Below are 24,278 nucleotides of genomic sequence, written 5' to 3'. Positions count from 1 at the left end.
AATTTCAGGAAGGATCTATTGGTGGCATTTGTACAGTTTAGCTTGAGGCAATAACACAATGTCATCTAGTCATCCAATCTGAAGATTGTATTACAGCAAAATCCTGACTCCTTGTATAAATGTTTGCTCACTTAAGTGGTTGCACTGAAGTGCCCCTGAGGGCTGAGCAGTCGCTGTGACAGTGGTGGAAAGCTGTGGGTTCATTGAATGTTCAGTGAGGTGTAGATGTCACAGTGATTTTCATTCAATGATAGGAAAAAGGTATTTTCATTCGGAGAACAGTGCCAACCAGTTTTGCAGAGCTGAGGCAAATTAGCAAATTAGTTCCTGCCTGAAACCCCAGGCAACATTATTCTGCTTCCCCCTCCTGCTAATTAACTGTATTGTCTATGAATGTTGTAGTTTTGTTAAAGACTCTTACAGCTGTCGCCTCATTTATGCATCGTTAACATAAGAACAAAGGTTTCAAAGGTCTTTTATTGCCACATGTACCAATTAAGGTACAGTGATATGCGAATTGCCATATAGCCATACCAGAGGGAAAAAAAGCAACAAGACACACAACTACATAAAAGTTAACATAAACATCCACCACAGCGGATTCCCCACATTCCATACTGATGGAAGGCAAAAAAAGTCCAAACTTCTTCCTCTTTATTCTCCCGCGGTCAGGACAGTTGAACCATCCTTCAGGGCAATCGAAGCTCCCACAGCCGGCGATCGAAACTCCCGCGCCGGGGTGGTCGGTGCTCCTGTGTTTAGACAGTTGGTGCTCCCGTGTCGGGGCGGGTTGATGCTCCCGTGTCGGTGCAGTTGATGCTCCCGTGTCGGGGCGGTTGATGCTCCCGTGTCGGGGCGGTTGGTGCTCCCGTGTCGGGGAGGTTGGTGTTCCCGCGCCGGGATGGTCGGTGCTCTCGTGTCGGTGCGGTTGATACTCTCGTGTCGGTGCGGTTGATGCTCCCGTGTCGGGGCGGTTGATGCTCCCGTGTCGGGGCGGTTGATGCTCCCGTGTCGGGGCGGTTGGTGCTCCCGTGTCGGGGTGGTCGGTGTTCCCTCGCCGGTGATGCCGGGGTGGTCGGTGCTCTCGTGTCGGTGCGGTTGATACTCTCGTGTCGGTGCGGTTGATGCTCTCGTGTCGGTGCGGTTGGTGCTCCCGTGTCGGGGCGGTTGGTGCTCCCGTGTTGGGGCGGTTGAAGCTCCTGCGGCTTGGAGTTCCCAAAGAGAGACCAGAGACCGTGGGTTACGTGATGTTAAGTCCGCAAGCACCCACAGTTGGTCGATCCCTGGCAAAGGGATCGCAGGATGCTAAAGTCCCTTAGGCTCCCCGCACTCAAAAGTCTGTCTCCAGCAAAGGCGCCAACTCCTTGATGTAAAGCCACTACGTGGACGGAGATACAATACGGAAAAAATTGCATCTCCGTCGAGGTAAGAGATTAGAAACGGTTTTCCCCCAACCCCACCCTCCACATAAAAAACAGCTAAAGAACATTTAACACATACTATTAAAACACAAAGAAGGAAAGGACAGACAAACTGGTGGCGAGGCAGCCATTGCTGGCGCCACCCGGTGGCCTAATTTCTAGGTAAATGAAAATTAATAAACCTCAGTTTGAATTTTTTTTAATTCTGGAAAGGCTCAGCCTGTTAGTAGCATCCAAGAAACAAGAAACTATTTGTTTTAATGGTCAAAGATCCCAAAACGTTAATTGTTTCTATTTAGCAGCACCTTCTATTTTGATGTTAATTTATTTGGGGGACCTTGATCAATATCTCAAACTGCAGGCTAGTTTTGAGCATTGTTCGAAAACTTGTTTTCTGCCAACTGGACAAGGAACTTTAGTTTGCAAATTGAGTTTCTTATGAGAAGCGCATAATTTCAAAAACACAATGCCTTTGTTGAAAAACGCAAAGCTTCTTGAGGTCCTTGCTTTTCTCTGCTGTGCACGGGGTTGTTGAAAAACATCACAAAGTATTTTAGTTTCGATTTAGATTTTTAGCTTGGTAAAACCCAGAATCATTTTATAAAACATTAAATAATGGTTATATGTGTAGGCAGGAACTGCAGATGCTGGTTTACACTGAAGATAGACATAAAATGCTGGAGTATTCCTTCTGTCCAGAGATGCTGTCTGTCCCGCTGAGTTATTCTAGAATTTTATGTCTGAATAATGTTTCTATACTGTTAACAGTGGGAAACTTTGATACTGCTGTGTGGGAATGTTTATGTTAACCTATGGCTGTATGGTGACCACAAATTTCACTGTACCAATTGGTACGTGACAATAAAGGTCTCTTGTCTTGTCTCTTGTCTCTCGTCTTAATTTGGAAATGTAATGTGTCCTTTTGTATTCCAAAAACTGAAAGCATGCATTTCGATCAAAACGTAAGTTTGGTTTGAAGGTAGACAAAAATGCTGGAGAAACTCAGCGGATGAGGCAACATCTATGGAGCGAAGGAATAGGTGACGTTTCAGGTCGAAACCCTTCTTCAGTCTGAAGAATTGAAGTATGCTGCCTCAACCGCTGAGTTTCTCCAGCATTTTTGTCCACCTTCGATTTTCCCAGCATCTGCAGTTCATTCTTAAACATAAGTTTGGTTTGCGTGTCTAACCCTATCTAAGAGGCAGAAATTATAATTACATCTCCTTTCTGAAAAACTGGTTTTGTTGGATCAAGGACTACATCAACATTGAAAAGGATGGGATAAATAGCAGTGATTGGATTTAAAATTCTTTAGATAGTATAAGGAAGACCAAGGGTTTGCGCAGTTTTCCTTCTCTGATAGGATAAGAGCAAAGGTTCGTGTGATGAGCTTAGCGTGTTATCAAATAAAACGGGTCTGGGAAGAATGACCATACCACAGGCCAAGAAGTAACACCTTTAAATTCTGTCATGGCAAGGTGAGAAATTCAATTTGATAAATGTAGCAACTTGGAAGTTGTGAATTCCCAGGGAGCTGCCTTGCTGATGCTGACACATGACTACATTCCTGGACACATGGTTAATCCTTAATTGAAATGAATCACAGTGGTCATTAGAAACGGGATTGGTGCAGGAGGATTGGCGTACTGCACATGTTGTTCCATTGTTTAAAAAGGGTTCTAAGAGTAAACCTAGCAATTATAGACCTGTTAGTTTGATGTCAGTGGTGGGTGTAGCCTGGGTTTCAGCACCTAAGTTACAGAGAAAGGTTGAACAAGATAGGTCTTTATTCTTTGGAGCGCAGAAGGTTAAGGGGAGGACTTGATAGAGGTCTTTAAAATTATGAGAGGGTTAGACAGAGTTGACGTGGATAAGCTTTTTCCATTGAGAGTAGGGAAGATTCAAACAAGAGGACATGATTTGAGAATTAAGGGACAAAGGTTTAGGGGTAACATGTGGGGGAACTTCTTTACTTAGAGAGTGGTAGCTGTGTGGAATGAGCTTCCAGTGGAAGTTGTGGAGGCAGGTTTGATTTTATCATTTAAAAACAAATTGGATAGGTATATGGACGGGAAAGGAATGGAGGGTTATGGTCTGAGTGCAGGTAGATGGGACTAGGTAAGAGTAAGTGTTCGGCATGGCCTGTTTCCGTGCTGTAATTGTTATATGGTTATAAATTCGAAGACATAATCATTAATGTACAAGTAGGATTTTGAATTCCGCTCCTGGAAAGATGAGCTTGTATCTATTTTTATCTTAAAGAGACAAAGTGCTGTAGTAACTCAGCGAGTCAGTCAGCATCTCAGGAGAACATGAATAGTTGACATTCTTGTAAACCAACATCTGCAGTTCCTTGTTTCTACTTGTATTTAATTTTCCTGTGTACATTTTTATAATTTTCTTCTCTGTGGAACTTACCAATGTATTATTGTAAACTTGTGATCTTCTGTATTAGGTATTCCAACCTAGACTTTGGGTGGAAAAAGTCTATAGACAGCAAAGCTTATATCCTGGTTGCCAGCTCCTGTACAGATGAAAATGAGTGTTCTTGTAAGCACAGCACAACTGTAGCCCCTGAAGATGCTGCACATCGAGGTGCTATCGACGAGAGCTCCTCAATTGAGAACCTTCACCAGATGTCTGTGAACAAAACCACCAAGAGTCTGTCGCCCAAAAAGCCCTTCAGTGCTGACAAAGTCACCAAGAGCACAATACCAGTTAATGGTGTAGTTTGCACCGAAAGCCTAACCAATGGAAGTGCTGAACTGCTGAACCAAGGGTGCATTTGCCATCAGAATCAAATTAACTCTTACAGGCATGACCTATTCGTACAACCAGCTACCTCAGTTCCCATGCATAACACACATCGCAGTGAGAACCAGCCCAAGCCCAGTTTTGAATGTAATCTACAAAGTAATAACCGAGACGGAATTACTAACAAATCTACCTCAGATTGTTGCTCAAAAGAGGCAGTTTCCTGCAATTCCTCAGAGCCTCTGGCAATTCCGCAATGGATTTTGGATTCGGGTGACTGCCCCCCTGAAGCGTATACAACTGAAACCCTCGGCCCTAACCCTGGTCTGATTCTCCAAGCCCTGACCTTGTCAAATGCCAGTGATGGCTTCAACCTGGAGCGCCTGGAGATGCTTGGCGATTCGTTTCTGAAGCACGCCATAACAACATATCTCTTCTGTACATACCCAGATGCCCACGAAGGGCGGTTGTCTTACATGAGGAGTAAGAAGGTAGGTGTAAACATTTCCTTCTCTTAAGGCACGGGCATTGAAAAGCGTATTGTAACTTAGTATCAGCCTTGGTCTATGCTGTTTCTCCCCCTCGCTTACTAGCATCTGAATAATCAAAGGTTGAAATATGAATGCTGTGTGTGAAAATATAGCTGTCTGCAATGTGAAATGAAATCAGTATAAGCAGGGTCAGGAAATCTCTTTGCTTGCAGATCTTTAGTTTCTCACTTCCATTTCTTCTTACGTTCATGTATTATTGAGTATAAGTAAGCCACAGTTACTTACAATTTCAATAATTGTTTGAATTCTATTTAAATGAGTGCCTGATAGCCGCAAGCTCTTAAAACGTAGAACAGTAGAGCACCGGAACAGGCCCTTCAGCCCACAATATCTGTGCTGAAAATGATACAAAGACCAATTCTCATCTGCCTGCGCATAATCCATATCCCTTCATTCCCTGCATATCCATGTGCCTTTACAAAAGTTCCTTAAATGCCTGTCCGCCATTCCTGGCAGCATGTTCCAGGCACTCACCACCTTCTGTGCAAAAATAAAACTTCTCCCACATATACCCATAAACCTTTCCCCTCGCACCTTAAAGTTATACCCTCTAGTATTTCCACTTGGAGGAAAAAGGTTCTGACTGTCTGCCCTATCTATGTCTGTCGTGACCCTCTAACCCAGGCGTCATTCTGGTAAACCTCTGGATCCTTTCCAAAGCCTCCGCATCCTTCCTGTATTGGGGTGACCAGAACTGAAGCCTAATCAAAGTTATCTGGTTGAGATGAGAACTCTCTCTGTAAATATTAGGGAATTTAGTACTCCAGTGGGCTGTGGATGTTCAGTCATTGGATATTTTTAAGATAAATTAATAGATTTCTGGTAACAAGGGAGATGGTTGGAAGATTTTGCAAAGAGAATTCCAGCACTGGATCATGGGTGGAATGTTTAGTTTTCTACCGTGATTGAAACCTCCTTTCCCGTTTAACTATCAATCGTAACCTTGCAAAGAGAGAGAGTAGATAGTGCTTAACGAGCTGTTCTATCGCATTCCAGTCTGTAAGGAGAATATGCTTTGAACACCTTTAACGTAGTTACTGATGTCAATTCAGCCCTGGTGGTGAGACAAGTAAAGGTAACTAATGTAAATAATGCGCCGCTCTCTATTTAAACACACATTTTTACAAGATTAGCAGTTGGATAATCCCTTCATTAGCGTCCAGGTATTCTTTTTCCTCGAACTTATGTCACCGCGCTTAATATTCAGCATTATTGAAGAAGATTTTTGCAGAAAAGCGATTGCCTTACATATTCCAAGTTGTAACAATCGCAGTATATTGGAATTTCAATATTTTACATTTTTTATTTCTGAAGTTGTTGCTGCAGATTGCTTCAGAATAGGAAAATATTTCCCTATCATTTCAATATCATCCAAACAGAGTCCTCACGTTAAATGAATCAAGTGCAGCGCTCTTAAAAGCTTGCAAATGGAGCTCTCGGCCCGTTCCTTCAGCAAATATTGAATTGCAGCTAATGTGTGTAATTTTTAAGATTTACTTTAAAGCAGGTTATCGGCCTTTTAAGAAATAAATAGCCCTTTTGAAATGACAGGTACTGTTTAATTGTCACAAGTGACTATCTGGGCAAGTGAAATTAAATGTCAGGTTTCAACATGGTATGTCAAAGTCTTCCTGCAAAAGCCTTTTTGTGTTCATGCAAGCATCGCCAGGGACAATTAACCCTGTCCGTCGTCTTAAATTGCTAGACTCAATAAAAAGGGAGAAGGGGAGGATTTAAAAAAAAAAAGGCTTTTGATGCACATTCAGCCGCACGACAGGAAAATGTAAGGAAATCAGATTTGGAGAATGTTTAAAAAAAAATCCCATCAGTTCCAAATTGTCAAAAGAAATCAAATGTCATAACAGTAATTATTATTTTATAAGTGCAATGCAATATTTCCAAACATCTCGACACTTGTACTTTTCATTTGGGTTACTGAATGATTACAGAGTCTGCCAACATCAATCCTGCAGAGTCTTCTAGGTGTCACCATAATGACAAATTGTTAGAAGCATATTTATACATTATACTGTAATACATTGGGAATAATGTTACGAAGCCCATGTTCTGACAGAATAATTTCAGATTGGGGGGAATATTGCAGTGTTTAATTATTTCAGAGTGTGGTGTGTAAAGAATAAAATGGATGATTTAGCAGGAAATGTGTTCTAAATTATATTGTTGTAATTGCAACTGTTTCCTTAATAAATCAATTTTAAAGAAAATAGAGAGGGGGGCACCTGGAAAACATTACCAGTTTCTGCCTAAATAGTCGCCTCTGGCTTTAAATATGACGGGTGTGCTGTTAGTTAATTGATGCACTGAACTAAATTGACGCAGTCACAAGGATGCAGTGAAATAAAAACTGAAAAGACTGGAAGTTCTGAAGAGACAGGTTAACATTGTAGGCTACTGGCAAACCCCTGGCAGTGTCCAGCTCTGTTACTATACTTTTTGTTCCACAATTTGTGATTTTTACTATAATAAATGAAAAAATTATAACTCCCGTTCTGAAAAATCTTTAGTTTGCAAATTTCTCCTCCTCAAACTGGAAACTAAATCTACTCTCAAAGCACGGGTGGCCCAGGGCATAAAGGGCCTGTCCCACTTGGCAATTTTAATATCTAAAGATTTTGAACATTTCAAAATCCAGCGGTGACACAAAAAATGTTGCAACACTTGAAAAAAACACTGCGCGTCAATACGTCATCACGCCGAATCATGAAACAAGAATGTTTTGGTGACCTGATATGTCGGTCAATGATGCCGGCAGTCGCCGAAAAAATCGCCAAGAGGGACAGGCCTTTAACTGGTAGAGCTGCTGCCTCACAGCACCAGAGACCTGGGTCCGATCCTGTCCTTGGGTGTTGTCTGTGTGAAGCTTCCTCCAGCTTCCTCCCATATCCCAAAAACATGTTGGTTTGTTGTCTCTGTAAATTGTCCACAGTGTGTAGGGAGTGGATGAGAAAGTGGGATAACACAGAACTAGTGTGAACGGGTGACCGATGGTTGGCATGGACTCGGTGGGACAAAGGGCCTGTTTCCATTCTGAATCTCCAAACTAATCTAAAATGAAACTAAGGTAGACACAAAATGCTGGAGTAACTTCTACCTTAATGTGTCTACCTTCGATTTAAACCAGAATCTGCAGTTCTTTCCTACATAAAAAGAAACTAAGTAGAGTTAGCATTCAGCAGATAAATGTGACTTGAATTGTGTCATGTGCTTGTGTGAGCTTTGTCAGCATGTTTGTATATTAAAGTTTTAAGATTTATTCTTGAAAACATATGCTTTATTTATGATTCCTGGTATTACTTTGGGTGATTGAAAAGTAAACAAGTGATGATCGTTTTTTGTGCTGGGAGGATCTTCATCAAGTGGCCATGATTTAAGTTCTAGGATATCTATTAGTCTGAACTCTCCAACTCTTTCCCTTGTGAAACCAATTATTTCTGACATTTAGTCACTGCTTGTATTATCTCCTTTTACTCAGTTATATTCAATGATACTTTATTGTCACATCTAGGTACAGTGAAATGCTTTGTTTCACATACAACCCAGTAAAATCATACAGCAGACCTCACGTAGGCAGTACACAAGATTTGCCACATTTCTAGCGCTGACAAAGTTACAAAAGTTTCCCTGGTGTACCTCAGGATGTTTTAGTACATTTAGACCACAAATGAAAGGCGATAGTAGGATTTTAACCATTTCAGAGGAATGAATTGGAACTGATCAGCTTTTTAAAATGCTGTCTGTTTACATTATTAAGCCAAAGGCAATAATGCGTTATTGTCATTTTCTCATTTCCACACATTCATATCAGCTTGAAAGCCCATAAAATTTCAGTTTTTTCAAATTACCGTGAAAGCTTTTCTTAAATCGTCACTAGAAGGGATACGTTTTAACTGCTGCAAGGGGACAATATCAGGAAGGTTCAAGATTCCATATTAATTGAATATGCTCCTCTAATTTATGTATGAATTCATTATTCATTTACACCTGCTTCGTTCCAAAATATGCTTCTCTTTAAAAGGACAATTTTTAATAAAGATCCATGTCAGGGCTCGAAATTAACGGTTTGACCACTCAAAGTGCCATCGGGCAACCTAAACGGCGAGTCATTTTGCCCGGTTTGGCAACTTGGTTTATACCGAAGATAGACACAAAAAACTGGAGTAACTACGCAGGTCTGGCAGCCCCTCTGGAGAAAAGGAACGTGACGTTTTGTGTTGGCGACGGTTGTGGGAAAGATGCTAAGTGTGGCGTGACGGAGGGTCAGAGCGAATGTCAGGCCCCGCGCAGCAACAGCAGGAGCGGTGACAACGGCTACGGCTTCATCTCCTCCTCCCGCTGCTGCCACTCTGCCAACGGCGCTTTCAAAACTGACCCTTGGAGGTGTCGGTCAGAAGCGGAAGTAGAGTGTGGGGGGGGGGTGATTGGAGGAGCAAGACAAGCCAAAACACTCGGCAGCCCTGCACCGCAGCGAGGACCGATCCCGGTCTCCGGCGCTGCAATCGCTGCCGAACCGCCACTGGACCATCCCCGTCCCCGCCCGAGAGCCCCCCCACCCCCTGGGGGTGGCCAGAGATGTCGGGAGTCAGACGGGCGCGGCGCCCACAGCAGAAAAGCAGCGCAAAATCCACCTCACTCTGCCTGTCCCGCCAGGTTAACCAACAGCCATATCTGGATTGACACAGGGCTGCAGGCGAGACAGGCAGTTCAGCTGCATTTAGCGCTGGATTGAGCTGAAATTACCGTTCACAGAAGCCTCCGAAGCCTCGCGCGTGTATGTGAGTGGCGCATGCGCGCGCGGCCACCAAGATATTATGTCCGTGGTCCCCTCCATATTTTGGTTGCGATTTCCGTGCCTGACAGGTGTTGTCTGAGGAGCGCTGGCCTTCCCACCTTCCCCTCTGCCCCTCCTCTCTCTCCCTCTCCCTCTCCCTCTCCCTCTCCCTCTCCCTCTCCCTCTCCCTCTCCCTCTCCCTCTCCCTCTCTCCCTCTCCCTCTCCTCTCTCTCTCCCTCCCTCTCCTCCTCTCTCTCCCTCTCTCTCCCTCTCTCTCCCCCTCCCCCTCTCTCTCTCTCCCTCCCTCTCTCTCTCTCCCCCCCCCCCCCATTACACCCCCCTCCCACTCCCCTTATCCTGAGATCCCTCCACTACATCCCGCACTGATCCCCGTTCCTGTCTCTATTCAGTCCTCACTGACATCCCCTGTGTGCTCCCCACCCCCCCCCCCCCCCCCCCCCACAATCTATTCATCCTGCACTGATCTCCCTAGCCACCTCGCATTGATTCTCCTGCCATTCCCCATCAATCCTACACTGGTCCCCCAATTCATCCTGTACTGACCCCCCCCCCCCCCTTCCCATCCATCCTGCACTGCTCCACCCCTTCATCCTGCACTGCTGCCCCCCATCCATCCTGCACAGCTCCCCCCCATTCAACCCCACTGACATTCCCCGCACTCTCCCCTCACAATTTTACCTACTCCAAACAAGACTAATTTCCCTGCCTCAATCCATCCAATCCGCTCCAATTGCCTTCTCAAGCCCCCCCCCCCCCCCCCACCACCACCTATCCATCCTGCACTGATTCATACACCATCCCGACCCTCCCGACCCTATTGTGCTGGAAATGTCTTCAGTGCTAACATTTACTATGTTTGATAACGGAATGCAATCAAATATGTTTTAATTCCCAATGTTATTATTTGTTTTAATCCATAAAGATGGATTAATTAAATTTTGAACACATGAAACATTAAAACCGCAGTGTTCGATTGTCACTGACACGTTATTACAGAATTCATTTTAATGGCAAATCAATGCTCTATATATGGAGTATCTGTACTGTAGTTATTTAATGAGCAACATTCACAACTATACGTTGGATTTATCCAGGTTTTACTTCTACAGTCAGTCATATACATCACAAATTTGGTCAGGAGATATTTCAGTTGAAATTTTAACGTTAATTCTGAAGTTGGAATGATGGAAAAAGCGTTTATCAACAATTTTTTTTTAAATGGTGCTTACAAACTGGGTTACAACAAATCTTCATTGCCACATACATCTAATCTGAATGTCTGGTAATGTGGCGTCTTGACACCTTTAAATATATTACCAAACATTTGCTGCATTTATGTCCTTTGGCAATCTCTTGTTAGTTAGTGTAATGTTTAACCTGTCAGATGGGTAGTCAGTTTTAACAGCTATTATCATAAAATGCCTTTAGAAAATTCCTTGCAACCTGTATATTTTGTTGTGGATAAATTATGTGGGAAGCGAGAGTGTTTCTGTACCAATAGCAATAACGACCCATGCAATGGCCATGTCATGATAATTTTTGGTCCTTCACAGAAAACATGCTTGCATCAATCTGTAGTGTGCAGGGTTAAGCATATATGTTATCAAGGTCCAGGATTTATTGACACAGGTTGATCATGCGCTGAATAATCCAACCACATTTTTGTTTGGAAGTGGAAATAAATAATAAAAATTGCATTAATTGCAATGTGTAAAAAGAGTTGAGATACTGTATTATAATTTTGCTGCATGTCATTGTGGTATATATCATGTCTTGATTGGTGAATATATTAGTTTGCGACTTTATTTGAAGCAGAAATAATATGTGAATGCTTCATTGAGCATAATTCCGACTGGTAACTACGCACTTCGTCCAAGCACGCGTCATGGAAGCCATCTTAAATGACCACCTAAACTGTCATTTTGCAACCTAAAAAGCTGCCAAGATTGCCTGACTGGCAACAGGGGAAAAAATGTTAAGCGAGAGCTTTGCATGTATTCTCTATTCTTTCACTATCATTTTTTAAAAATTGTTTCTTACCTGCTCCCAAACATATTGCTCTGTCCATTTTGTTCTGCTTGGTATACATCCCATTTATACATCCCAAATGTACAGTGACTGATTCCAAAGCTGATTCTCTACTTCAACTTAAAACAGCAGCAAAACTGTGACGGGAATTCCTAACGCTGCTCTATAAGCAGTTCTGGAGCATTTTAAAGCAGTTCCTATTTGTGCAACTTTGGAACTAACTTTGGAACATTACAGATGCGCAGCGACCATCATTAATCCTAGTTCGGCCACACTTTTTTATAAACTAGGATTAATGATAGTCGGTCTGCATCTTCTATGATAGTAACTTGTGCTGAAACAGCGCCATTTTAGCATGTTTTTTACAGAATTTGAAGTCCAGCACGTCGTACAGCACGGGAACAGGCCCTTCGGCCCAACGTCTATTCTGACCAAGATACTCTCATTTGCCCGCGTTTGACCCATATCCTCTAAATCTCTCCTATCCACGCACCTGTCCAAATTAATTTTAAATGTTGCTATAGTAGCTGTATCAACTATTGCCTCTGGCAACTTGATCCATATACTCACCACCCGCTGAGTGTTCCTTCCCAGATGGTACCATCCAGATATCATCATCACACCCAATAAATGTGGCCACATTTTGTCGCCTTTTGACTGAAGGGCAAGTATTCGAGTCACAACATGTAAGTAATGTTAGTAAGATTTTGGCAGAAATGGCATGGTTTTGCTTTTGCAGCAGTCATATATATTTTAATTAAATTGTCCCCTTTTTCATTCTTCTGAATAATCATTAGATCTTCCATGAGGTACATTTTGAGCCCGAGTTCATTTATTTCAACACTCATTAAAACTTTTTTGGAGGAATAGGTCTAATGGTAAGATTCTGTTCCTCTTGGGATTTTAAAGTCTGGCCTGGTTAAGATCTGTCCAGTGACTAATCGCTCTTGTGCAGTTTTCAATTTGGCGCTTGCACTGTGGAAAATCACTGAACTGGCATAATCTGAATAAAAGTATTTGTTCTTTAGGCTTCATCGAGTCCAGTTTTCAGCCGCTGACATTTTACTGCATCAGTTAGTTGTCTGCTGCCAGATGCGGCTCGGTCATTTTTATTATCTGATTCTAAACTCATTCTGCTGTACGTTTTGCACCAGTTGTCTCTTCAGTTTTATCTCCAAACAAAATGCAAAAAGCTTTTGTATTTTGTTATTTCAACGGTTGCCAACGTACACCCTCTTGCTTTCCTTTTCCGAGGACTACTTACCTCACAGCACTTGCTAACTTTTTCCTTTGGAATGCACCCTGAACCTTGGATGACCTGACTGTGGCCAAGTGCACCGCTTTCATTTATATAATGAGTACACTACTTTTGTCCACACCTATGTTGTTAGCAAATCGTTGGAATGGAAACTTGTTAAAAACGGCTTCCTTTATAAGTGAATTCTGTTTAGTTTGTGCTAAAAACTCTGACGTTGCTCTGATTCTGGTTAAGTTGCCCTCTCTCTGTGACTTTGATGCTGTGTGATCTTGGCTAAGCTGCACCTCTGTGTACTGGCCACTGCTAAGACCCTAGGTTTCTGCCTTTGGGGTTTCATATATCCATGTCACAATGACCCGTGCTGTCACAAATATTTATCCACATCTTTACCTTCTCTAAAAGTCCTTTCTGCTGCTTTGGGATTCTTATGTGCTGCCGCAGATACAATTATTACATGATTTAAAAGGCATTTATACCTCTACCTCTATAGGAAAGGAGTAGATGGCTAAAGGTCTAATGCAGGCAAATGGGATTAGTGTTGAAAGGCATCATGGATGTGTTGGGCTGAGGTGCCAATTTCTATGCTGTATAGCTCCATGAATCAATGACTACCCTTCACAAAATCCAACTCGCCGACATCCATATGGCTTAATTCCTGTCCTTTCCGTTTTGATTGGCCCCCTATTCCCACTTGTATTTATTTCCCCATCTTTCCCTTGTCGGTCCGTGCATACTATTTCAATGACTCATGCCTTTTCTGTTTGCACAGGAGAACTTTGCAAAGTTGAATGGGCTGGGGGCAATATTGTAACCTTGGCGGACGGTGGTTGGTCAATCTGCTTTTAATCGTTATTTCAAGGTGATGGTTACGATGCAGTTGTGAAGAAAGTAGCAGTGAATTACAGTGAATGAGCAATCGTATGGCAGATGAAGTTGAGGTGCAGATTTTCAATGTGTCCAACTGAAATGCAAGTGGTGTGGTTGCGTTAGTGGGTGGATGGATGGCTGTCCAAATGGTCACTCAGATGAGGGCACCCTCATGACCCCAATAAATACATATTGTGATATGTAATTGAACATTGACATTTTATATAGTTGTGAAATGGTAAAGCTGCACCGGATGCTCAGTGTCCTGTTTGCTTGACTGTTTAAAAAAAAATTAGAACTGTGAAGTGGTTTTGTGATAATTTTGCCCAAGTCTGAAATGGCAGCAGGCATCTGAAATGACAGCTGATGACTGAAATGATAGTAGACGTCTGAAATGATAGCAGGCGATAGAAAGCTGCACAAAACGTATTGAAATGATTTGCAGTGGATTGCTAGAAAATTGCTTCAGAGTAATTTTTGAGCCCTGCAGTCAATTTAACTGTCTTAATGCAGGACTAGTTGCTTAACTAATAATATCCCCATTCCTTTAAGGCAAGCAGTTGAAAGAAATCAGTTCCCACTGTGTGATGGTTCTGGGTATTTCCGTTTCCTGTGTAAAATTTTCTCGGTGGTTTTAGCTTTTGTTGGCTAAAATTAATAACCAATCTTTTTGCTACATTTCCTCAGGTCAGCAACTGCAATCTCTATCGCCTTGGAAAGAAGAAAGGTCTTCCTAGTCGAATGGTCGTCTCGATATTTGACCCACCCGTTAATTGGCTCCCTCCTGGCTACGTGGTAAATCAGGACAAATACATTGCAGACAAGAGCGAAATGAAAGACATGGTAAGTGTAACCTACTTTAGATAAAGGAGGTGGATAAAGCACTTCTTTAAAAAGAAAAGGATCTGTCCAGGTTAGGGGGCCTCCCAGATCCATGTTAATATGAAGTAATATTTTCCACATTTACTTTAAAACAACTTATTTGAATCTGCACCAGTGCCTGAATCCACAATGGACAGTAAACATGTTGTTGCTGTGCAACATTTTGGCAATATCTTCATCTGCAAGTTTGAGAGCTTTCTGTTGATAAGTATTAGTAATTGTAGAAATGTTTACATTTGCTTGTACAAGGCTCCAGTGAAACCATGCTTCGAGTACAATGCAATTTTCGTCGCCTTACCAATAGATAAAATAAATGTTCCTTAGAATAGAATTCTTGAAAAGAAATCGGTTGACCAAATAGGAATCTGAAAGAAAAGGGGGAACTTCCAAATGTTTCTTTTTCCCAATTCCCATGTCTCTTTCATGTGACAGCTCCCTCCTGCACTCCACTCTCCTAATATGGAATAAGTGGAGGAAGACCCTGTGCAGAGAAAACATTGCAGCAATAGGCCCTGGTGCAAAACATGTCCAGCTGGTTTTAACTCCTGTTCCAGTGCCGAAAAACGTTTTACAGGTGTTTACACAGCATCTGAGTTCCACCCAAAGCTGGTTCCAATTTATACCCTGCCCACAAAAACAGCGTGCATTCATGTAGAATATATTTCACATTATAACTGTCCCATGATGTTCATAATAGATACTCCTGACCTTTATTTTATAGAAGTTTCCCACGCTTACCTAAGTCACTTGCCATGCAATGAAAGGGGTTTTGGGTGAAAGGTTAGACCAGCGAATCTGGATGGGTTTACTTGGATAAGAGAAACTTGAGAGAAGTACTGAAGCAGGTGTTCAAAATATTAATTAGTTTGGATAGAGTAAATGAAGTGAGAGTCTTTGCATTAGCAGCGGGCTTAGGTTTAACACGATTGTCAAAAGATACACGGTTGACTTTACACATTACTTTAGATTGTGGAGATACAGCATGGCCCACTGAGTCCACGCTGACCAGCAATCACCCCGTATATTAGAGCTATCCTACACTTTTGGGACAGTTTACAGGGAGGCGGCAGTAGAGTTGTGGGCTTACAGCGCCAGAGACACGGGAGCGATCCTGATTACGGGTGCTGTCTTACGGAGTTTGACTTTCTCCCTGTGACTTTCGTGGATTTTCTCTGGGATCTTCGGTTTCCTCCCACACTCCAAATATGTACAGGTTTGTAGCTTAATTGGATTCATAGAACTGTAAATTGTTCCTGGTTTGAGCAGGGTAGTGTTAATGTGTGGGGATCACTGGTCGGTGCAAACTCGGTGGGTCGAAAGGCCTGTTTCCACGCTGTATCTCTAAACTAAACTAAAATAAGTCAATTAACCGACAAACCTGTATGTCTTTGGAGTGTGGGAGGAAACCAGAGCACCCGGAGAAGAGCCGCCCAGTCACATGGAGAATGTGTAAATCCGTACAGACAGCACATGTAGTGAGGATCGGACCCGGGTCTCTGGTGCTGTAAGGCAGCAAATCTGCCACTGTGCCGCCCTGACATAAGGAAAACATACCTACTTGTAACAAAGTAACAGGCCAATCTGCCCATAATACATCCCTAATGAGCAATCCCATTTCTCAGCAAAACACAAAGTGCTGGAGGAACTCAGAGAGTCGGGCAGCAACGGTGGAGGGAATTGGACAGTCAATGTTTCAGGTTAGGACCCTCCTTCAGACCCAAAGTTCCGAGCTGACACGAAATGTCACCCGTTGATTTCCCCGTCCAAATGCTGCCAGCCCTGCTGAATTCTCCAGCACTTTGTGTGTTTGTTCCAGATTCCAGCACCTGCAGTTTCCTGAATCCTGTTCCTTCTCTAATTTCCATGTATCCCTGTAGCTTTAATTCCCCCTATCACATGTCCATCAACACTCCTTTCACTCATTTTGCAGTAAACCTATTCTAAGACATAATTTAGCCAATTAGCCAACCAGTACAACTATAGAATGTGGAAGGAAATTTGAGCACATCTATTAGATACAGAGAGGAAACTATTAGATACAGAATGAATGTGCAAACTCCAAACTGACAACACCAGAGATTGAAATCGAACCCTGGGTCCCTAGAGCTCTGCAACCTTTATTGCTCGGCCTGAAAGTGTGGTGATTGCAGATTAATTTTTGGTTTTAAAGGGAATTGTATAAATATCAGAAGGTAGAAGTATTTACAGTGCATTCAGAAAGTATTCAGACCCCTTCACTTTTTTCCACATTGTGTTACGTTATATCCTTATTAAATTCTTTTTTTTTTAATCATCAATCTACACAATACTCCAGAATGAAGAAGCGAAAACAGGCGTTTCAAAATTTTTGCAAAGGAATTAAAAATAAATAACTGAAATATTACTTTTACATAAGTATTCCGACCCTTTGCTTTGGCATTAAAAATTGAGCTTTGATTCATCCTGTTTCCGTTGATTATCCTTGAGATGTTTCTACAACTTGATTGGAGTCCACCACGGGTAAATTAAATTAATTGGACATGATTTGGAAAGGCACACACCTGTCTATATAAGGTCCCACAGTTGACAGTGCATGTTAGAGCAAAAACCAAGCCATGAAGACGAAGGAATTGTCCGTAGACCTCCGAGACAGGATTGTGTTGAGACACAGATCTGGGGAAGGGTATAAAACAATTTCTGCAGCATTGCAGAGCACAGTGGCCCCTGTCATTCTTAAATGGAAGAACTTTGGAACCACCAGGACTCTTCATAGAGCTGGTCGCCCGCCCAAACTGAGCAATCAGAGGAGAAGGGCCTTGGTCAAGGAGGCGACCAAGAACCTGATGGTCGCTCTGACAGAGCTCTAGAGTTCCTCTGTGAAGATGGGAGAACCTTCCAGAAGGACAACTATATCTTCAGCACTCCACCAAACAGGCCTTTATGGCAGAGTGGCCAGACGGAAGCCACTCCTCAGTAAAAGGCACATGACATCCCACTTGGAGTTTGCCAAAATGCATGAAAAACAACATTCTCTGGTCTGATGAAACCAAGATTGAACTCTTTGGCCTGAATACCAAGCGTCACGTCTGGAGGAAACCAGGCACCGCTCATCACCTGGCCAATATCATACCTACAGTAATGCATGGGGGTGGCAGCATCGTGCTGTGGGGATGTTTTTCAGGGGCAGGAACTGGGAGACTAGTCAGGATCGAGGGAAAGATGAATGGAGCAAAGTACAGAGAGATCCTTGATGCAAATCTGCTCCAGAGCATTCTGGACCTCAGACTGGGGCGGAGGTTCACCTTCCAACAGGACAACGACCCTGAGCACACAGCCAAGACTACGCAGGAGTGTCTTCGTGACAAGTCTGTGAATATCCTTGAGTGGCCCAGCCAGAGCCCGGACTTCAACCCGATCGAGCATCTTTGGAGGAACCTGAAAATAGCTGTGCATCGACGCTCCCCATCCAACCTGACAGAGCTTGAGAGGATCTGCAGTCAAGAATGGGAGAAATTACCCAAATACAGGTGTGCCAAGCTTGTAGCGTCATACCCAAGAAGTCTTGAGGCTGTAATCGCTGCCAAAGGTGCCTCAACAAAGTACTGAGTAAAGGCTCTGAATACTTGTGTAAATGTGATATTTCAGTTATTTATTTTTAATTAATTTGCAAAAATTTCTAAACATGTTTTCGCTCTTATTATGGGGTATTGTGTGTAGATTGATAATTTAAAGAAATGAATGTAATCCATTTTAGAATAAGGCTATAACGTAGCAAAATGTGGAAAAAGTGAAGGGGTGTGAATACTTTCTAAATGCACTGTATGTGGCTGTGGGGAAAGAATGATGGAATGTGACTAACTGTTTTGCCCTGCAAAAATGGAATGAGATGAACCAAATATTCTTCTGTACTGTAAAATTCTGATTCTTATCCATATCATTAGCCTATTTTTTGGGCTCTTTGCTAACCTAATCTACTTGTATCCAACGTGTATACAATTTTATTGCTCACATGCTGCCTCGCTAACTCCCTTCTGGCCAGCATATTTTTGCAGATAAACACAGCTTGGAAATTCTCTTTGCAAATCTTTCACCCGCTTAATTTCCCCCTACCTCGTGTTCTGCTGCTCTTTCCTCCATCCCACTCCCTGTGTTACTTGTGTATGGCTTAGATTCACAGTCATACAGCACGTAAACCGGCCCTTTGGCCCAACTAGCCCATGCCGACCAAGATGTCCCATCTAGGCTAGTTCCACCTGCCTGCATGGCATAGCTACCAGAGAACAAATAACATTTCTGCCTAACAATATTATTTTTGTTTTAGGCTGAATCAGGGCAAGTGGCTAATGGTGATCCCTATGATGATGATGATGAAGATGATGATGATGATGACGATGATGATGATGATGATGATGATGAAGAGGAGGATGATGACCCCGATTTCCCTGAAGATCTGTTGTGGACAGCACAGAAGGAGGAAGCAGAATACGATGATGACTTCTCAGAGTACGATCAAGAGCATATAAAGTTCATCGACAATATGCTAATGGGGTCTGGGGCATTTGGGAAGAAGATCTCGCTGCCTGCTTTCCCGCCTGCTGATCCAACCTTCGAATGGAAGCCTCCGAAAAAAGCTGCCACAGGAAACGGTCATTCCTTCTCTGGCGATGAGTTTGACTACAGCTCGTGGGACGCCATGTGCTACCTGGACCCCAGCAAGGCCACAGATGAAGATGATTTTGTGGTGGGTTTCTGGAACCCCTCCGAAGAGAATGGTGGCGTTGACACAGGCAAGCAGAGCATCTCTTACGACTTGCACACGGAGCAATGCATAGCAGACAAGAGCATTGCTGATTGTGTGGAGGCTTTACTGGGCTGTTACCTGACCAGCTGTGGTGAGAGAGCTGCCCAGCTTTTCCTCTGCTCACTGGGGTTGAAAGTCCTTCCAGCAGAAGCGAAGCTGGGCGATGAGAGAAAATGGCCGCCAGAGGAGCAGGGCACCTTTAATTTGAACGATAAGCCAGGGGGGATTAAAATTGTTTCTTTGTCCCACTTGAAATCTCCCTGCAAAGGTCAGGAATATGGACACCTTCAGATTCCACCAAGATGCATGTTTGATCACCCGGATGCCGACAGAACGCTGGGCCACCTAATATCGGGTTATGAAAACTTTGAAAAGAAAATAAACTACAGATTCAAAAACAAGGCCTACCTTTTGCAGGCATTTACTCATGCCTCCTACCACTACAATACAATCACAGGTAAAAAGTTTTGCTACTTCTTCTCATTTACCATTACTGTATACGTTTACTGCGCTGCACTGGGGTGGAGGTGTACAGGGTTGTTAAGGAACCAGTGAAGGAGTCCGATGAATGGTTCAATAAAACGTTGCCTATCCTTCTCTCCAGAGATGCTGCCTAACCCACTGAGTTATTCCAGCACTTTGTGAAACGTCACCTATCCATGTTCTCCAGAGATGCTGCCTGACCTGCTGAGTTACTCCAGCACTCTGTATCTATCTTCAGTGAAGGACATAAGTTCATAAGGAATAGTAGAATTAGGCCATTCGGCCCATCAAGTCTACTTCGCCACTCAATCATGGCTGATCTATCTCTCCCTCCTAGCCCCATTCTCCTGCCTTCTTCCCATAACCTCTGACGTGCGTACTAATCCATCTATCGTTGCCTTAAAAATATCCACTAACTTGGCTTCTACAGCCTTCAGTGGCAAATAATTCCACAGATTAACCACCCTCTGACTAAAGAATAGTTCAGTGGAGCCACAAGGGCCTGCAGATGTTGGAACTTCAGTCCGAAGAAGGGTCCCGACCCAAAATATCATCTATTTATTTCTCTTCATAGATGCTGGTGACTCCGGTCCTTGTGTTTTGTTCAAGGGCATTGTTCATTTGAGCATATCTTGGGGATTTAGAGCCAGTTGTCGGCTGGCGATGTTGAAACCTGGCCCAATGCACAAAGGCAAGGTCTAAAAGCAGTAAATAAAGTTAAATGGCATTTGGTTTATTTGCAATGGGAATCTCTCTACTTCTCACCTCCTCTATAAACAATGGGAAAAGGTAGATCAGTTGATCATAAATTGTTCTCTCACCTACACCATGAGCTAAGGCATGGTGATTGATTGAATATTTTCAAATGTGTCAAACTTTCAAGCTACAGAAACCTGTTTTGACATTGATATCGTTTTTTAAGCTTGTCATACAATCATACGCACAGAAATAGGCTCTCACTCACCGCGTCCAGCACATCTACCAACTGTGGAACCGTGCTGCCTCTTTGTTCCACCCATGTGTTGTGATATTTAATTGATTTTCTTCAGCTGCGTTATTTTTCTTCTAATTTAAACACATTTAAATGTTTTTTTTCAGATTGTTACCAGCGGTTGGAATTCCTTGGAGATGCAATTTTGGACTACCTCATTACCAAGCACCTTTACGAAGATCCCCGGCAGCATTCCCCTGGGGTGTTGACAGACCTGCGTTCAGCTCTTGTGAATAACACCATCTTCGCTTCTTTAGCTGTGAAATACGACTACCACAAGTACTTTAAAGCCATCTCGCCCGAGTTGTTCCATGTTATAGACGACTTTGTTCAGTTCCAGTTAGAAAAGAATGAAATGCAAGGAATGGACTCCGAGGTTAGTACTTACATTCTGTGTCATCTGCAACTGCTGTGTTGAGAACTGCGGCCCCTGGGGAGAAAGGTTTTGAGGATTGTTTAGAAAAAGCACAACTTAGGAAAACATAGCAAGGCAACGCCAAAGAGCTAAGCGCAATGTGCTGAGGAACTTAGCAGCTCAGGCAGCATCTGGGGAGGGAAATGGACAGAGGATATTTTGGGCTGGGATCCTTCACAAAATGGCCATTTTTTTTTAAGTTTACCGGATGTGGCCATGACTAACAAATCTGCATTTATAAAGCATCTGTAACTTTCCTTGAGGAAGTGATGGTGGAGCCAGCATCTTATGCGCTGCTGGCTGTGAGCTGTAGGTGCCGTTGAGTAGGAAACTCCCGTGTTTTGGTTAAGTGACCGTCAAGGAACAAAACCGCATTTCCAGATCAGGGCAAGGTGTGACATTGAAGGAAACGTGCACTTGTTGTACATGTCTATGCGTCATCCTCATCTCGGTGATAATGGTCACAGGTTTGGAAAGAGCTGTTCATGAAGACTTGAGCTGTTAGAGTTGCTGTGAGATGTTGCTGAATTGAGACCTGGTCGTTTCCCTACAGGCTGAGGAAAAAGTGGATATTTGGAATAGTTTTAAACATGTGAAGAGATGTTGAACTCACTCGGAATATCCTACTCTGGTTCTTTATTATAAATTATAAATGTCGCAGGCGAGAGGGCATAGCTTTAAGGTGAGAGGGGCAAAGTGTAAAGGAAGGATGAGCAGTGCGGGTTTTGTGATAGAGTGCAGTGGGTTCATGGAGCGCCCTCCAATGGGTGGTGGTATTGGAAGATATGATTAAGATGGAACTGCTGGAAAATCGAAGGTAGACATAAATGCTGGAGAAACTCAGCGGGTGAGGCAGCATCTATGGAGCGAAGGAAATAAGCAACGTTTCGACCCTGAAACATCGCCTATTTCCTCACACCATAGATGCTGCCACACCCGCTGAGTTTCTCCAGCATTTATGTCTACATAGGCAGATATGACGGTGGCTTTTAAGAGGCTTTTGGATAGGCATCTTATTGTTGCAGGGAATGGAGAGATAAGGATAATATCTTTATATATTATAGTTTAACTTGGTCAAGAGTGTTTAATTGTCGTGTACTGAAAGGGAAAAATGAAATTCTGATTGCAACTGCATAACACAGGCCTGTAAACACAGTACGCATAGAAAGCATAATAAACAAAAAAAATCAATACATTTAAAAAACACAATAATAGTGCACAAAAAAAATCCAAAGTCCCGAGTGCAGCCAAGACAAGTGCAGTTCATAGTGTAGCTGCAGCTGGTAATGTTCAAGAACCTGGTGGTTGTTGGGAAGAAGCTTTTCCTGAATCTGAAGGTCACAGTTTTCAGACTACTTTATCTTTTTCCTGATGGAGGGAGTGAAATAAACATGGTGTCATGTTCAGCATGGACATTGTGGGCCAAAGGGCCGATTCCTCTGCTGTACTTCTTAAGTTCAGAAGTGATAGGAGCAGAACCAAGGCTACTCCGTCATTCAATCATGACTGATCTATTACTGATTATTCTTTGGTGGAATGATTGTCTCTGAAGCTAATCCCATAGAGTGGATCAAATTCATGATTTAATGACTGCTGCTTCCTTGTTGTAGGCTACTTTGCCCATCAAAAATCAGTAATTCTCAATTTGTATGGTTATATTTATTCATTCCTGGGATCACGATGTCATTCTCCACCCTTATTCCCTTGAATTAAGCAGTTTAAGAAGTTGCCAAAGTGGTCACATTAAAAGGGCATGGATGACAGATATCCTGAAGTGCAGCAGTAAACCAGAGGGCGTGATGGCAATCTGACCACAGATACTAATCTTATATTCCAGCTTTATTTACTTAGTTAAATTGGAATTCCAAGATGCTTGGGTGAGATGTAAACTTGTATCCACATCACTGGATACTGATCACTCTACCTTAATTGGTTAAGTCACAATAAACTTGAATTTGAACTAACATATCCATTCTGGGTCTGGAGAAGGGTCTCAACCCAAAATGTCACCTACCCCTTTTCTCCAGAGATGCTGTCTGACCCACTGAGTTACACCAGCTTTTTGTGTCCATCTTCGGTTTAAACCAGCGTCTGCAGTTCCTTCCTGCACATATCCATTCTCACGCCTATCTTCATCTTAGTGCATTTCTGCTGTTGATTATATTGCTTTAATGGCCTTTCTTCAATTAAGATTGTTTATGGTTCATGAGACTGGCAGTGAAAATCAAAAACTTTGATGGGTTGCAGCCCTTCAGAAATAGACAGAATGAGGGTCAGGGGTCCAGCTGTCTGTTGTCGAGAGAATCAATTACGTAATGCTTTTTTGGTTCACTCACAGTTATGGAATTGAAAAAGACTCCAATTGCCTCACCACCCCTAGCTGGGTGTGAACATGGACAGTTTCCAGTTTGTTTTGTATCAGGCTGGAAATTGAAACCGGCAGTTTCATTTCATCTACAGTCCTGGAGACTGCACTCCAGAATTAGCTGCGACTCTTGTGGAGCTGTTCCAATACAGCTACAACACTGGCATCGATCTGACAAGATGGAAAGTTGCCCAGGTGTGTCCTGTTCTCAAAGAGCAGAACAAATCCGTTCTGGCTAAGTACCACCCAGTCAGTCATAACATAAACAGGTCCTGCAGTCCACCGTGTCCATGCCGAACAAGATGCCAAGTTAAACTAATCTCTGCCTGCACGTGATCCGTATCCCTCCATTCCCTGCATGTTCATGTGCCTATCCACGTCTACCCTTAATTATCACCAAAGCAATAGAAGCTGTCATTGACAATGTGGCCAGTTTGGATTTCAGCTCCAGCCCTCATTACAGCCCTGGTCCAAAGAGAAACCCAAAGACAATGGCCATCTCAAACAAAAAGTAAAACCATCTGTAATAGTATAACCATCTATTAAAGTATAACCAATGTGATGTTCCCTGGCATTATCATCACTTTAGTTCCCTCATCATGTGGGTGGATTTCCTGAAATTGGAGAATTCAACGTTCATGCCATTCGGTTGTGGGCTACCCAAGGAGAACA

General features: G+C 42.9%; 1 protein-coding gene across 1 annotated transcript in view; it reads left to right on the top strand.

Annotated features, from left to right (window-relative positions):
* Nucleotides 1–24,278, top strand: part of dicer1 (dicer 1, ribonuclease type III) — a 114,298-nt gene that overhangs the window by 81,476 nt on the left and 8,544 nt on the right. Inside the window, exons 23-26 of the mRNA XM_055640240.1 lie at nt 3,877–4,666; nt 14,378–14,533; nt 18,873–19,809; nt 20,934–21,202. Of these exons, the coding sequence (XP_055496215.1) occupies nt 3,877–4,666; nt 14,378–14,533; nt 18,873–19,809; nt 20,934–21,202 (2,152 nt within the window). The remainder of the gene's footprint in view (nt 1–3,876; nt 4,667–14,377; nt 14,534–18,872; nt 19,810–20,933; nt 21,203–24,278) is intronic.

The sequence above is a fragment of the Leucoraja erinacea genome, chromosome 9 (assembly GCF_028641065.1).
Source record: "Leucoraja erinacea ecotype New England chromosome 9, Leri_hhj_1, whole genome shotgun sequence".
Lineage (NCBI taxonomy): Eukaryota > Metazoa > Chordata > Chondrichthyes > Rajiformes > Rajidae > Leucoraja > Leucoraja erinaceus.
Note: the sequence above shows the minus strand (reverse complement) of the source record. Positions and strands in the feature narration are given on the sequence as shown.